Below are 16579 nucleotides of genomic sequence, written 5' to 3'. Positions count from 1 at the left end.
AACTTTCTCAACTACACATACAGAATTATAAGTACATTGCCAAACAGAATAACAAAACATTTTATTTGAAATCAAAGTGAAAGATGTAGTTGGGTCAAAATATAGATTCTTGGACATATAACTGAATAGTATTTACTTAGTTATTCACTCAACAAATATGCACTGAGCATTTACTGGGAGCCAGCACTTGTTCCTGGGGGAGGGTACAGTACAGAAGAAGATGAATCCCCTGGACCAGCTTACTGCAGAGAGAAGTCACAAAACTAAAACTTACAAAAGTAACTAGATCCTTGCCCTCTCTGGTTTGGCTCAGTGCATAGAGCATTAGCCTGCGGACTGAAGGATCCCAGGTTCGATTCCAGTCAAAGGCGCATGCCCCCAGTGAGTGATTGATCCCAGTGGGGGGCATGCAGAAGGCAGCCAATCAATGACTCTCTCATCATTGATGTTTCTATCTCTCTCTCCCATTCCCTTCCTGTCTGATATATAGAGAATCTATTTTATATATATATATATATATATATATATATATATATATATATATAGTAAATAGATTCTCTCTCTCTCTCTCCTTCTCTCTCTCTCTCTCTCTCTCTCTCTCTCTCTCTCTATATATATATATATATATATATATATATATATATATATATAGTAAATAGATTCAGCCCTAACTGGTTTGGCTCAGTGGATAGAGCATTGGCCTGGGGACTCAAAGGTTCCCAGGTTCGATTCTGGTCAAGGGCATGTACCTTGGTTGTGGGCACATCCCCAGTAGGGAGTGTGCAGGAGGCAGCTAATCAATGTTTCTCTCAAATCGATGTTTCTCTCTATCCCTCTCCCTTCCTCTATGTAAAAAGTCAATAAAATATATATTTTTAAAAGTAAGTAGATCCAGATAAAATTTTAAATGAAATACTATTCTAAGCACTAGATTGTGATAGGTTAAAAAAAATAATTGGTAAATATCATTTATTTTAACTAGAGGACTGGTGCACAAAATTTGTGCACTGCATGTGGGGGTCCCTTAGTCCAGCCTGCATCCTTTCACAGTCTAGGACCCCTCTTGTAGTCAGGGACCCCATTCCTCCTTACCACTCGCCTGCTCGCTGTTCCTTACAGCTAGGCACTCTGCTCCTTAGTGTTGCCCTAGAGTAGGGGTGTCGAACTCAATCAGAGAAGGGGCCAAAATCTAAAATCCAGCCTAAATTGCGGGCCGAATGGTTTACTGAACAGTCATAAACTGACAATGTCATAAACTGACAGCGGAGTGCAGTGATGACAGTGCGGTGCGGGCCACATTGCAAGGCCTGGCGGGCTGGATTTGGCCCGCGGGCCTTGTGTTTGACACATGTGCCCTAGAGGCAGGAAAGGCTCCCGCTACCACCACTGCGCTCACCTGCCATGAGCCTGGCTCCTGGCTGAGTAGCTCTCCTCCTGTGGGAGTGCACTGACCACTAAGGGACAGCTCCTACATTTAGCGTCTGCCCCCTGGTGGTCAGTGCACATCATAGTGACTGGTCATTCCGCATATTAGGGTTTGGTTGATATGCATATTAGGGTTTTATTATATAGGCTAAGTCTTTAATAACAAAGTTAGATTTTTATAATTGACCCTACTTTTGGAGAGATAGTGGAGAGCAGAAGTGCTGCTCATATTCAAATAAGTACATTAATGCAATTTAAAATGTTACATTCACAAATAAAAAAAAAAGCTAAAGGAGCTCATCACCGCCAAACCAGAATTATATGAAATGCTGAAAGGTAAAGATAAAGATAAAAATTATGAACACAAAAATGTAACAAGTGAATCTAAAAACCAAGGGAATAAAAAATCTGATTAACAGTATTAACTGGTGAATATAATAGAATCAGGAGCATAGAAAGGGAATGGACTGAAGATTCTCAGGGAAAAGGGGGTTGGGGTTGCAGGAAAAGTCTGAACAAAAATTATAAGTCTCCTAAATAGTGAAGCAATAAATTAAATTATTTTGAATAAATTATATTGAAAAATCGTATACCTATGGATGAGGACAGTGATGGGGGGGTGGAGGGGCAGAAGGTGGAGTAGGAACCTGGTGGAGGGGAGCTATGGAGAGAAAAAAAAGAGGAACAATCATAATAATCTGAACAATAAAGATTTATTAAATTTTAAAAAAAATTACATTAGTGTCAAAATTCTTAAGAGGACTAATCTTAAAGGAACAATAAGGACTAATCAAGAGCAATAAATTTCAGGATTTTAAAAATAATAGTGCAATAAAAATATCACCAACTTATAATTCAGTTTTATAAAGAAAATTTTCAACTAATCACAGCAGTTGATATTTTTAAGGAACTCTATAGCCTATACTTGCATAGGGGAGATGGGGCATTTGTATTTTATGTTCCAATTTTGTTCAACATAAATGTTTATATCTTAAAGTTTGTTTTTTTTGGTTTGTTTTTTTTTAATAAGTAAACATTTATTAAATGGCTGGGTGGCTGAGTTGGTTGGAGTGCCATCCCCTACATCAAAAGGTTGCTGGTTTGATTCCCAGTCAAAGCACATACCTAGTCTCCTAAATAGTGAAGCAATAAATTAAATTGTATTGAATAAAAAACATACATAATTAAGTAAACAATATCATAGTAGGTCACTATTCATGTAAAATCTGCCCTGCCTCTACTAAAAAAGAAGTTACTTTCAAGAATCACTGCTTTTATAGGCACAGAAAACTATTCTGTGTATCTCTGATTTTCTAATAGTCTCTGTGAATGATCTTTGATCTTTGCTGTAGAATAAGAAGCCCATTTTCAATTATATAAAAGCTAAGATCTGGGCATGTCCTTTAGATTTGCATATATATATATATATATATATATATATATATATATATATATATGTGTGTGTGTGTGTGTGTGTGTGTGTGTGTGTGTGTAAGTTTATTAATTTCACAGAGGTAGAGGGAGAGAGAGAAACATAAATGAGAGAGAATCACTGATTAGCCTTGCCCCACATTGGGGAATCAAGCCTGAAACCCAGGCATGTGCACTGATAGGACTGGAATTGTGACCTTCTGGTTCATAGGTTGACACCAACCACTGAACCATGCTGGCCAGGCTAGATTTGGTTTCTTTTAACATACAAATACATATAGCTTTGTAACTTTACTTCTTTTCCATTTTATTAAAATATAATTGATATATAACTTTGTTTTAAGTATAAAGTACACAACTTGAATATTTTATTTACATATATGCTGCAAAATTATTACCACAATAGTGTTAGTTAATACTTCCATCACCTCACATAACTAGCAATTTTTGGGGGGAGAGTGGGGAAGAGGTGATGAAAACAATTAATTTCTACTCTTTAGCAGCTTTTAAGCCTATAATACAGTATTGTTATCATGCTGTACATTATATTTCCAGAATGTATTCATATAATAACTGGAATAGATACCATTTACCCTACCTACCAGCCTCTGGTTGTCCACCATTCTACTCTCTGTTTCTCTGAATTCATATTTTTTAGATTCTATACATAAATGAGATCATACATTGTCTGATTTCCTCTGACTTTTTTATTATATCACCCTCAAGCTCCATCCAATAGTTGCAAATGTCAGAATTTCCTTCTTACTCATAGAGGAATAATATTTCATTTTGTGTTCATGAGGGCGCGCACGCGTGTGTGTGTGTGTGTGTGTGTGTGTGTGTGTGTGATATGATATATAGATCACATCTCTTTTATCAATTCACCCATATATGAACCTAGGCTGTTTTCATACCTTGGTTATTGTGAATAATGCTGGAGTGAACATGGGAGTAGAGATCCTGATTTCGTTTCCTTTGGATTCATACCCAGAAATGGGATTGGTGATTCACACGGTAGTTCTATTTTTATTTTTATTTTTTATTTTTTTTGAGGAATCTCCATGCTGTTTTCCATAGTGGCTGTATTGATTTTCATTCCCAAAAACAGTGAATAAAGGTTTGCTTTTCTCCACATCCTCGCCAACCCTTGTTATCGCCAGTCTTTTATATGGTGCTATCTTATTATGGAGAGAGTTTACATTTCCCTGATGACTTTTCATGCACCTGTTGCCCAACTGTATGTCTTCTTTGGAAAAATGTATATTTAGGTCCTCCATCCATTATTTTATTGGATTATTTTATTTTTGGTTATTGAGTGTCATTTTACTTCTTAGTATATAATAGGTACTGTTTCATTTAAGAATAGATGAAACGATATTTAAAAATTATATTTAAAATATTGATCTAGTTCCTTGGCAGAGTTTCCAATGACATCTGATGGTACTTAAAAGAAAAAAAAAAAACTTCATCATTTGTTTAGTCTCTCAATATGCCAATAAAAGAGCTCTCTGACCTTCAGCCATACTTTAGAAAAGGAAATTATAGCTTGTCATTTTTCATTGTATAATTAATGGGCTAATTAACAAGTTAGTGTTAAGATTTCAAGGACTGACTTAATTTTCTTTCTTTAATGCCAACCTAATTATTTCAATTGGATGAAAGCATAAAATGTTAATGGTGAAAATGGAACAGGAGATTTAAAATACGCTTAATTGACAAATCAGAATCATTAGTCATGCAATTAGGACTTTTTGAAAAATTCTTTTAAAGTTAAATTAAAAAGTAAAACTATTTGTAAATTTGCTGAAATGGATATTATAAATTGTTTTACCAATGCTAGATTATTCTAAATCTTATTAATTTATACTTGACAATTTTTACTATATTTAGAGTGTAATGTCCTTCCTCCATATTAAAACAAATTCAGAACTGTTTTTCTCTAAGAGAAAGAATATTTTGTATAATTAACACTACATAGTATAGAAGTTCAGAAAACTATATATTTTAATAAGTAGTTGATAATTTGACAATATTAAATCACTATAAAATCATTCTAGGTTTGCTTAAAAATGTTAAATTTTTTTACCTATAAAATTGTGTCTTTGTTTATTCTATTAACAAGTTTTGCATACCGATAATTATTGTTTTAATATATGATAATTTGCATGTAATTCAAGATCAGATGAATCAGCGGTTGCTAAACTAGAAGGATGATAATCACTTGGCAACTTATTAGAAAGAAAAAGTCTCAGGCCACATTCTATCCCTACTAAATCAGACGCTGGGAGTAAGAGCCGCAAGATATGTTTAACAAGATTTCTTAATTACTTTATTGCACAGTGAAGTTTGAAAAGTACTAGACTAGGTTATGTTGTAGGAAAAAATCAATCCTTTAATCACAGCAATTAAACAGAACAAAATTGTATGTCTCTTAAAAGTAAAGTCTACTATAAATAAAAATAATTCTCCAAGGCTGCTATCTTCAATATTTTGGCTCAGCATTTTAGGATGCTTTGAACATAGAGCACAATTGCTCTGGCAGGGAATGAGTAAACTGGAGAATTAGTGCCAGGTAATGAAATGGTTTACCAGGAAATGAGCAATACTGCTGCTCACATTTCATCAACTAAAGCAACCCATATGGCCGCACCTAAATTCGAAGATTAGTTAACTTCAATTCGTTGAGGTCGAGTGGGAGAGATAATTAGATAAACACTAGGTGCCTCATCCAATTGCAAGTCCTTGGGTATAATCCCCAAGTTCCTGAATCAGAGAAGTTGACTAAGGAATCTCTAGTTTAACGGTAGCCCAGAAAATACCATTTCTGATACCAGTTAAATTAAAGGACCAGTGCTTTGGATTTTCATTTTAATATTATGTAATAAATTTTATTTTATCAAAAGAAAGATAGCTGTGTTTACAGAAATGCAAGTGTTTATTAATTATAAAATAATTTCTTTTCTGGATATATGGGGAGAAGGAAAGCTTATGACTTTGTATTGTTATTGGATTTTATTAATCAAGGCTCTGATTGTCACAGGATAGATTTATCATGTATTTAGTGCATTTATACAAAATAAGTTTATTTCTTGAGCTGTTTTTTGAGTCACTGAAATACTAGCAGGGTAGAAACCATGTCATTTCCCAACTGAAATAATACTGCAATAATTATGGACAATTATCCTGTCTGGAATTTGAGTGTTAATCCTTTCTTGTTTTCTCAAAATTTTTGAAGCTAGACAATTTTGTCTCCAAATATACTTTATTTAGATTATATTTAAAACAAGAAAAAAATTTACACAATAGTGAGTGGACTCGAGAAAACTGCTTTAGAAGGCAGTATTGTTAACCTGATATACTGTGAGCATCAATCCTGGGTTTTAATACATTCAAGATTTAGAATTTTAAAAATATTGCTGATATAGGATCAATATATTTTAATTGAATAGCTGATAACTAATATATTACATATTTCAGAAATAGACATATATTAGACTCATTTCTCTTCTTCTTTACCTGGAGTTTTATTGTATTTTAAATGAATTCTCCCACTTGTTTAGAGGTTGGTACTATGGACCATAATCATTAGTAAAATGAACATTTATACTGAAATGTTCTACACTTAATTATTTTTAAACAAATGACATTACTGTTGCCAAGACAATAAGGGAACACATATGTATGTATTCATATATGTACACATATAAACACGTACACTTATATAACACAATGTCAAAAACATCTTTAGCTTTCAGTTTTCCCAAACTCCTCCAATCTGAAATAAAAAAAAAGAAATAAAGTCCCTTCTTTGAAATTCTATCTCTTTCTCCCCTAGTTACTTTTTTTCTTCTTGTTTTTTCTCTGAAACACTTTTCTTCAGATATTTCCATGGTATATTTCCTCAGCTCATGCAAATCTTGATTCAAATGTTACCTTGTAAATAAAGTCACTTCTGACAACTCAACTATAATATTGCACTATTAAGTTGTACTCCCCTGTACTCCCTATATGGCCATCTTGCTTTATCTCTTCATAATACTTACTACATTGGATAATATGTAATGTAGATATTATTATTATTTTATATCACCTATACTAAAATGCAAACTCCACCTGACAAAGAATTTCTGTCTGTTTTGTTCACTCTTGAATTTCCAGTGTCTAGAACAGTGCTGACAGATAGCAAATGTTTGGTAATTGTTTGTGGACTAAAGAAAATAATTTAAAAAAAATGAAGTTTTAAATAAACAGATGAATTAATTATAAAACAATTAGGCCTTTCATGTCCAGGAAAGAATCACCCTAGCTAAATGGGTGAGGTGAGTACAATGAAAATAACCTTGAGTACAGAACTCATGATGAATTATTTTACCAACTAAATTAACGCCTGTATCATACACACAAAGAATAGAATTATCAAATAACAGGAGTAAGTCAGAGAATGTCAGTTCACATTTATACTTTCTAAAACTGTTTGGGGTGCACCTGAAGGTGGTGGATCACCAAAGGGAAAAGATATACCAGGCATAGAGAACAGCTTCTACACAGCAAAACTGTGCAATATCAGAGCAAGATTGGAAAGAGAGGAATATAATTATATAAGACAAGTTGTAGCATAAGTATTTATAGGAGACATACCAGGGAAGTAAAATCAGAGAGGCATGAGAGTACCAATGTGGATGTTGCATGTGGCATGTTTGAGAAATTAGAACTCATTCTTCTACAAATTGAGGAGCCACCAAATGGCTTTAAGCCTGAAATCAAAGTGGACAGACTATCATTTAAAAAAAAAAAAAAAAAACAACTAATTTTAATTTTATCTTTCCTTTTTTAAAATATATTTTATTGATTTTTTACAGAGAGGAAGGAAGAGGGATAGGGAGCTAGAAACATTGATGAACATCAATCAGCTGCCTCCTGCACACTACACTCCCTACTGGGGATATGCCCACAACCAAGGTACATGCCCTTGATAGGAATCGAACCTGGGACTCTTTAGTCTGCAGGCCAAAGCTCCATCCACTGAGCCAAACTAGTTAGGACCAGACTATCATTTTTAAAAAAATACTATTTCCTCTGCATCAGATAGATGAGCTTAAATAGGACAGTGGACAGAACATGGTCAAACAGTAAATTATACAGACATTAACTAATGTAGTGGAAATAGAGGATAGAGCTAATTTTGAAAGATGCTAATGGAAATAAGAAGCATTAAGTGATCAATTAGACATAAGGGTGAAAGAAAGATAAGAGTCTAGAATTCTCAGTAGGGATCTGGCTGGACAACCCGGTAAAGAGGGAAATCCAGGAGAAAAAACAAGTTTTGAGATACAGATAATATGTTTGTTTTGTACCATGTTAGGTTAGATGTGCCTGTGAGACATCCATATAAAGATAATCAGTGGGTGGGCTCGAACTGTGAATAAGGAGTTGGTAGAAGATACTGAAGTAGTCATGCACTGTGCAACAACGTTTTGGTCAATGACAAATAAAGACTTCAGGAGTATAAGAATGGGAATTAATGGCTAAAAAGAATTAGGTAATACAGAGAGGATGATGGCACAGATGCCAAATTTTTTTCTTTCCCTGTGATAGGGAATAATCAAAATTGGATCAGAGAGAGAGTATATAAGTGTTATGTTTCCCCTTATGCTACACAGAGAGGGTGACAGACAAGAACAGGAAACGACGAAGGGGAAAGTAGCCACCTGGAGGCTCATGCCAATATGTCCCAGATTTAAATTTAGGGAAACTGTCTGTGTCTGACCATCACCAGGGAATTTTCTCACTTTATGATTTTTTTTTCTTTTCCAAGAAAAACAATATTACTAATCATTAAAATCTGGTACCAGATATATTCCTAGCTTTTTGTTTAGACCTACATACATATTTATTTCACTGGAGTTATATGAATTGTATGATTGTCATTTAGAAAAAAATTTTTTTAAGATTTTCATATACTTAAAGACTTTAAAACATAGAGAAAGAAGTTCTATGAATGTTCAAAAATATTCACTCTCATATACTCAGAATATATACTCAGAATTCAAGTCATAGTATTTCATATAATTTTTATGCTTGCTTAAATAGAAATAAACTAAGTTCAAGCAAAATCTACTTTGTGGAACACTAGTACACCAAGTTATATAATCAACTAAATTCAGATAATTAGGTTTAATTCATAATTGCACTTGGAATTAGAGAACTTGGAGCTTTGTACTTAGAACATAAAAAATATAATCACCTTAGATGCAAATATGCTATTCACTGGAAAAAATAAAATTATTTAGTTATCTGTTTTCCAATACAAAAATTGTTATATTATTAAAAAAAATAGTGTCTTACCAGAATATATTTTTTCATATTAACTTACTCTATTGAATTTTTATTTTTCCTGTTTAAATATAGGCCCAAGATATAATAAAATAAAAATTTTCTATTAGTTAACTTTATACTTTATTATACCAACTCCAAAGGCACACACAGATATATCTAGAACATGGTGTATAAATATACTTCATCCAAGTTATAGAAGGTAGTAAACAAATCATTTCTGCCTTTGCTTAGGATAAAGGGCCTGGACTTTTTTGTCTATTATGTAATAGAAGTTAATCAAAGATTTATTTGATAAATATTATATATGTAAAGAATTGACTGATTTTTCATCATTAATTTTAAAAACTTGCATTCTCTCTTATCTTTACGTCTTTATTTATCATCATTACTGCTTACTCACTAACATAACTCTGAACTTCCTTGTACCATAATCCTGTGTGTTGTTTTCCTTTTTTTCTTGGTCAATTTTCTTCATTTCCTCATATGACAAAAAAGTCCAAATGGAGGTCAGAGAAAAATGCAAATGAAAGCATAATATACCCATATTAGATTGATATTTTTCAAGATGTACTAATACATCCAACAGCTCTGAATGATTCCAAGGGAATATTTCATAGCTGTTTCAAAATGAATGTGTTAAGAACCAGATTTACTATACCATCTCCCAAATATCATTTTATTGCTTCCCCACTTAGGTAAATGTGCCATTGATTAGTAGCCCAGTATAGAAACATAGAGTTCATTCTTTTTTTCTCTGTCTGCATCATTCCTTCCCCTTGTTTACTTATTAAATCCCTACAACCTATAACTGGCAAATCTTCGGAGAATTCTCTACCTCAACATCACTTCATCAAAATCTCCCTAAGTGTGACTGGTACTCTTTTCTTCAACTTGAGTAATTCAGAAATTCTCTTATTTTGGTCTTGTCCTATGTCCCCCTTATCATGGTAGCTCCAACATATTCGTCACACTATAGTCAAAGAGCCTTTACCAAAAGTAATTCTGATTGTGTCTCTCTTTTTTAACCAATGACAGCAAAATGAATCAAATAAAAATAAAATAAAAAACTAACAATGTATCATAATATTTAACAGAGTGAGTTCTGGAGTCGACTGCGGAGGATCAAAGCCCAGCTCTACCATTTATTGGCTATGGAACCTTGGGCAAATAATCTCAAATCTTTCCATATATATTTTCCCATATTAAAAAAAAAAAAAAAGGTGGAGTTAATAAAAATTCCTTTTTCTAGAAAATAAGAAATAGATATTGCATAGCCTATGACATTTGTATTGTCAGTTTTAAGCTCCTACTATGTGGGGTTTATAAGGCACTTTACATATTTCATTAGTCATGACTACAATTCACTTAAGTATCTATTATCTTCAATTTACAAATGTGTCCACACAGGCTTTTAAAGTCAAGTAACTTGCTGTAAATTACACAACAGAGCCAGGATTTCAATCCTGACTGATTATTTTGACACCAAAGGCCACAGTTACCTTGACAGTCCAGGTTACCCAGGGTCCTGCTCTTTCTGTGTCCTTTTCTGACTTCTTAAGAAAGGAACTGAATGGGTGCACGCCCATCCTTGAGACACTCAATGGTGGCTTAGGAAGTAGGGTCATGTTACACAGACATAACTGATACTACTATAAACATGCAGAAATCAGGAGGGGGATTTTGAGGAAGGAGAAGAGGTAGAGTAGCTAGTAGAGAATTTTTGTGATTGTTTCTATCCTGGATTTTTACAAACTCTTCCTCATCATTCCTCATCTTTACTGTTTCTGGTGCTCAGTAATGAAACACGTGCAGTTCCCTGATTAACTGGTTCCCTCAGGCATCCTCACATCTTTCCATGTTGCACCTTTCAGTCCCCTCCTCTAGTTGAAGCATTCCTATTGTAACATCATGATAACTTCCTGATACCAACTTCACCAAAACACTTCCTCTGATTTCTCTTAAGCAGCTTTAAAACATCCCCTCCTTCAACAGAAGGACTTGTATGCATATATGCTGGAAAACAAATCAGTTTCACTAAAAAAAGAGATGTTGACAGTAAGCCAGGAAGGCTGGTCAACAACCTTAATTGCTCTAACCCTTTAGATGAGATATTATTAGCTGAAGCAGCCTCCACCTTGTTTGTCCCATGTAAGTTTCTGTTTTTTCCTGCCTAAGGGCTACATGTAAATTTCTGTTTATGTTGCCTAAGATGTTTTCCCCAAACCCTCAATAAAAGGGATGGCAGGGCCAGAGCAGGAGTAGTTCTCCCACTAGAGTAGGACTACCGCCTGGCCCCCCATATCGCCCAGTTGAATTTCTTTAAGTCTCAAGTCTCTTCATTTGTGTGTGGCCCTTCTCCAGAACCTGAACCTTGAATTGGAACTCTTTCTACACGGGCAGTGAAAGAGATTCCTATACATATAAGCATAACCAATGGACACAAGATACTGGTAGGGGGGGTGTGAGGGCATGTGTGTGTAGGGTGAGTGGGGAGGGGAGGCCAAGGGAAGGTCAATGGGGGGGAAAAGGAGACATACATACTACTTTAAACAATAAAATAAAATATTTGTAATACTTTAAACAATAAAATAAAATAAGAATAAAATAAATAAAAGCTCCTCTTCTAAGCTGTGGACTAAATATATATATTGTTTCTCTTCTCTATCTGTACTAGCCACACTATAATTATGTTCTCCCACATCATCTCACTCTCCAACCCCTCACTCTACTCTATCCACCTTCTCTATCTACCCACTCCAGCCTCCTTCCCAGGCCTTCATTCCCTTCTTCTTTTTTCCAAAGGTATACCAGTAACTTAGTAGCAACCTAGAAATAGAATCCCAGACTTATTTACTAGTCCAGAGATCTTCGTTAATGCATTGCTGATCTGTAAACAAAGATGAAGTACAGGAATTTAAAGCAGATATTCACAACTTATCCTGGAATTGCTTATGAGCTGACAGCTACCCAACTTATTTTTAGTTTTTATTTAAAATGAATCATATGTTCCAAAGTGACTGACAGAAACACAGCTTTGTTTCTGAAGCCAATTCTTTTCTATCATTTCTGGACATCATTCAGAGCTGTAACAGACTTTCAGGGTGTTTAAAAGCATTCATCCATGACAACAACAAATGCTAATTATCATAAAAAATAAACAGCTCCTGTTAACATCATTCTAAGAATTTCCCCTACTCCAGCACTATATTTCATCTATCCTCCCATCTGTTTTAGGGGCGGAAACAAAGACTGGATGGAAGTATAATTACCATGTATCAAACTGGACAACACAACAAAATAGAAATGAATATAAATGGGAGGAAAGGCATACATAATAAGTGAATCTGGACAGGGAAGAAGGGAACATAAATAAAATGGCACAGTGTGTCCTGCGGTAAACAGCAGATACATTCAGTCCATAATGGAATTAATAACGTCCATCTTATTGGGTATGTGGTGAATTCTGCGCCCGCCCCTTCCCCCCCCCCCCCCCATTTCAGTTCACAGTGCTGGTTACAATCGGAGTCCCTCCCACATGATCAAATACTCACATTTTTCCACTGGAAGTTTAAAAATTCTCTGTTAAATTAGACCCTTAAAAGTATACTTTGAGACTTTTAAATATATTCAAAAATACAAAATAAATCTACTTCTCTAAGCTTATTAATCCATTTAGAAGGGGATCTTTCGTGTATCTCAGTGGTCAGCAAACTCGTTAGTCAATAGAGCCAAGTATCAACAGTACAACGATTGAAATTTCTTTTGAGAGCCACATTTTTTAAGCTTAAACTTCTTCTAACACTACTTCTTCAAAATAGACTCGCCCAGGCCGTGATATTTTGTGGAAGAGCCACAGTCAAGGGGCCAAAGAGCCGCACGTGGCTTCTGAGCTGCAGTTTGCCAACCACGGGTTTATCTTAGAGTCAATTCAATCACTTAAGAACCACATGTATGAAATAAAAATGCCACACACACTCACACACAAATAGTGAAGTAAGGTGGTATCATCAGTCCTCTGTACCCACATATCCCACATCCCTGAATAAACCAACTGTGGATCCAAAGAAAATGTTGTTACCATTGTGTACTATGTAGTTAGGCCTATGATGGTTGTGTCTGTTCCGTTTTTTCACTTGTCATAATTCCCTAAACCATACAGTATAAATAACTATTGACATAGTGTTCACATTGTATTAGATATTATAAGTAATCTAAAGATGGTTTAATATACACAGGAAGATATGCCTAGCTTATTTGCAAATATTGCACCATTTTATAGAAGGGACATGCACATCTGCAGATTTTGGAGTCCTGGGGGCGGGGGGTCCTGGAAACCACTCCCCTAGGGATGTTGAGAGATAACTGCATATCCATAAAAATTATGAACACTTACTAATTTTTTTCTTCTCTGAGGAGTTTTAAGATATTAATAAATAAATACAAAATATCACATGTACAACATCCATATATAAATGTGTGTGTGTGTGTGTGTATGTATGTATATGTGAGGGTATGTAATATTTGGGCATCATTCACCTGAAGTATATCAGAGGAAATAGAGAAGTAAATAACCCAGGGATTCATAATACATATGTATTCATATTTATATGTGACTATCCTTAAACATATGTGGACTGGTTTGTAACTGAGGATGCCCTGGATGACCACATTATACAATCCAGATAAACCATGCACATAGAAAGTTATTATTTATAAATATTTTACTTTTAAATTAAATATTAACTTAAAAATATATTGTAAAATTTGAATTTAAAGAGCACTATTTAGATCACTGATAAGTATCTAAGCATGAAATTCTTTATCAGTATATAATATCTAGAACAGTATGTACATCCTTCAACAATGTAACTGCAAGAAAAATTAATACTTTACTTTGACTGTTTATTTTTTTATATTTATAGTTTGGACTTATTTTAATTAATAATTAAAGATAACCATTCATATATAAAATCATGTACATTAAAACAAGAAAGCATAGCAAGTATTTACTAAAGATCCCAATCAATATCACTTACTAAATTTTACTTTTCATGTCCCTAAAATATGTCTACATATAAACATTTCCAAAATTATGAGTATTTCAATAGATATTACATTGTTTGAAATCTAAGATAAAAATGTTTTCAAACTTTAATTTGTAATATAGTTAAAGGTTATGACTCTTCATAAACATTCTTTGCACCTAAAGTGCTAGAAAAAAAAGTAAGGACAAAATCTTGAATTTCTTGACAAGTTTCACTGAAAGCCAATTATGAAGTTTTAAGTTGAATAATTTTATTGAACCCAGCAGAGATGTTTTTGGGATAAAGATTTCAACATCTTATTTCATACTATTTGCCTCTTTCATCCAAAATTACAGTTGATACTAACTGATCCTTCACATAAAAAAGTGCTTCTTCAATAAATATGAAAATGCATATGATTTTAACTGGGATAGTTTTGTTTGAATGTGAAATTAGTATTGATGTTTAAAGCCAAATATCTTTCCATTCCTCCGTTTAACAAGACTACAGTAAGCATCTTGAGCAAGTTTCAGAACAAAAGTATTGACATTTAAAACTGGGCTCCAAAGGCTACTGATCTTTCTTACCAGTGCTGTCATCATATACGACGGTGACAGTTTTCCACTTGAAGAACTGCACCAAGTCCAAAATGGCACGGCTGAGCGAAGAGAAGTCCGGGTAGAGACTGACGTAGAAGGAATCTTTGTTGTCTGACACCTGGTGCTTCCAGCGGGTCTGTATGTGGGGAACCCCCAGCGCATTGCAGATGGACTGCACAGCGTTTGCTGAGGAACTGTGCGAAGGCCCGAAGATGGCAGCCACCCCGAGGGACAGCTGGTCACAGGCTGAGGAGGAGGAGATAGAAGTCTGTCAATAATGAGGAGAGATGCCAGTGTGCCAACACTCCCACATTATTTATGGAAGCCATAAGGAACTGTTGTGAAGAAAAATGTGTGGGTTTATTTTTAATATAACAACCATATTTAGCAAATTTTACATTTTTTCCTAACTTTACATATTTTCAGTTTCTTAGAAGGAAATTAATTCACCCAGGGACCTGCAGCTCAGGGCTCAAATAATTTTGCAGACAATGTCAAGGGAAGGAGAGAGATCAGGAGACAGAGGAGGACTACTCTAGAATTCAAGAGGGAATTATTCATTTTTGAAGAATATTTCTTAAAAGGGAGTTGGGAGAAGAGTGTTCCTTCCTAAATCCACTGGCCATTCCCTACAATTTCAATTATTTTTATCAGAACCCACTTGGTCCCCCTTTCCATTAAAAAACAAAACAAAACAAAACAAAAAAACCAATGGCCACATACAACTAAGATTTTGCTTATAATAGAGTCAAGCTTATGCATGTAACCATCTACACATAACCTGATATAGCTAAAAAAAAAAAAAAAAAAAAAAAAAAAAAAAAAAAAAAAGGCCGATTTCATATGGGTTAATTTCATTGGGTAGAAAGAACATCACAGTCATTTAGATAACTGTTTAATCATCTTTATCATCTTTATTTGACTTTTGGATTACTATAAGTATTTTATACTGATCTCATTTATTTTTTAAAGTTTATATTCCTTCCAGGAAAAATGTATTCTTATCAATGATATGCAGGATAATCAAGAGAGTCATAAATAATCATTATGGTTTCAGATGAGAAAAGATGTATTGTGACAGGACTTGCAATTCTTTAAGATACAGTGAAGTGAGTTTGGGCCTAGAAAATGAGTAGTTATTGGAAACATAAAATCATCTTTAAATATGTGAATACCTGGCCTGTGGAAAATGTTTAAGTTTGCTTCCTTTGGCTGGAAAAGAACAAATAGTTTAGAAGCTTCTCACAAATTTTGATGCAATTTAAATTAAATTTAAAAGAAAATAAGAAATGTCTAAAACAAATATTTGGAGTCTTCTGCTCTAAGGTGCCCATCTCTACAAATATTTGAACTGAACTACGAAGAATTGTTATTTGGATTTAGGTGTTCAGACTCAATCTTTCCAAAATAGTTTATGAGTCTGGTGCATAAAATATTCTTGTATTTTCTTTCAGAAATTGTGCTGAATAAAATGCAATGTACTGGACAGATATTTAATAGAGATATTTAATAAATGAGTAAATTTTAGTTGAAAAAACCCCACTTGTTTAAAATCATGATTGAAATTCTGGAACAACAGAAAGGCTAGAGTCTAAAATTTTTCACTCACTTGGATCTTATTTCACATACATTGAGAATAAAAGATCTTCTTTCACTAAGTTTTTGACAAGTCACACATCAAGAAAATGAAAAACATTACATTAGGTTATTTAGAACGTTACTAAGTGTATTTCAAATAAGAATTAGAGTGTTCAGTTATCAGAG

General features: G+C 34.0%; 1 protein-coding gene across 5 annotated transcripts in view; it reads right to left on the bottom strand.

Annotated features, from left to right (window-relative positions):
* The window catches only part of GRIK2 (glutamate ionotropic receptor kainate type subunit 2), a 526713-nt gene that overhangs the window by 304621 nt on the left and 205513 nt on the right, over positions 1-16579 (bottom strand). For all 5 annotated transcript variants that reach the window (XM_084889359.1, XM_084889360.1, XM_084889362.1 and 2 more), the window contains exon 4: positions 14804-15061. In XM_084889359.1, coding sequence (XP_084745485.1) covers positions 14804-15061 — 258 coding nt within the window. The remainder of the gene's footprint in view (positions 1-14803; positions 15062-16579) is intronic.

This window comes from Pipistrellus hanaki (genome assembly GCF_964339955.1).
Source record: "Pipistrellus hanaki genome assembly, chromosome: 7".
In the NCBI taxonomy this organism is placed as follows: domain Eukaryota; kingdom Metazoa; phylum Chordata; class Mammalia; order Chiroptera; family Vespertilionidae; genus Pipistrellus; species Pipistrellus hanaki.
Note: the sequence above shows the minus strand (reverse complement) of the source record. Positions and strands in the feature narration are given on the sequence as shown.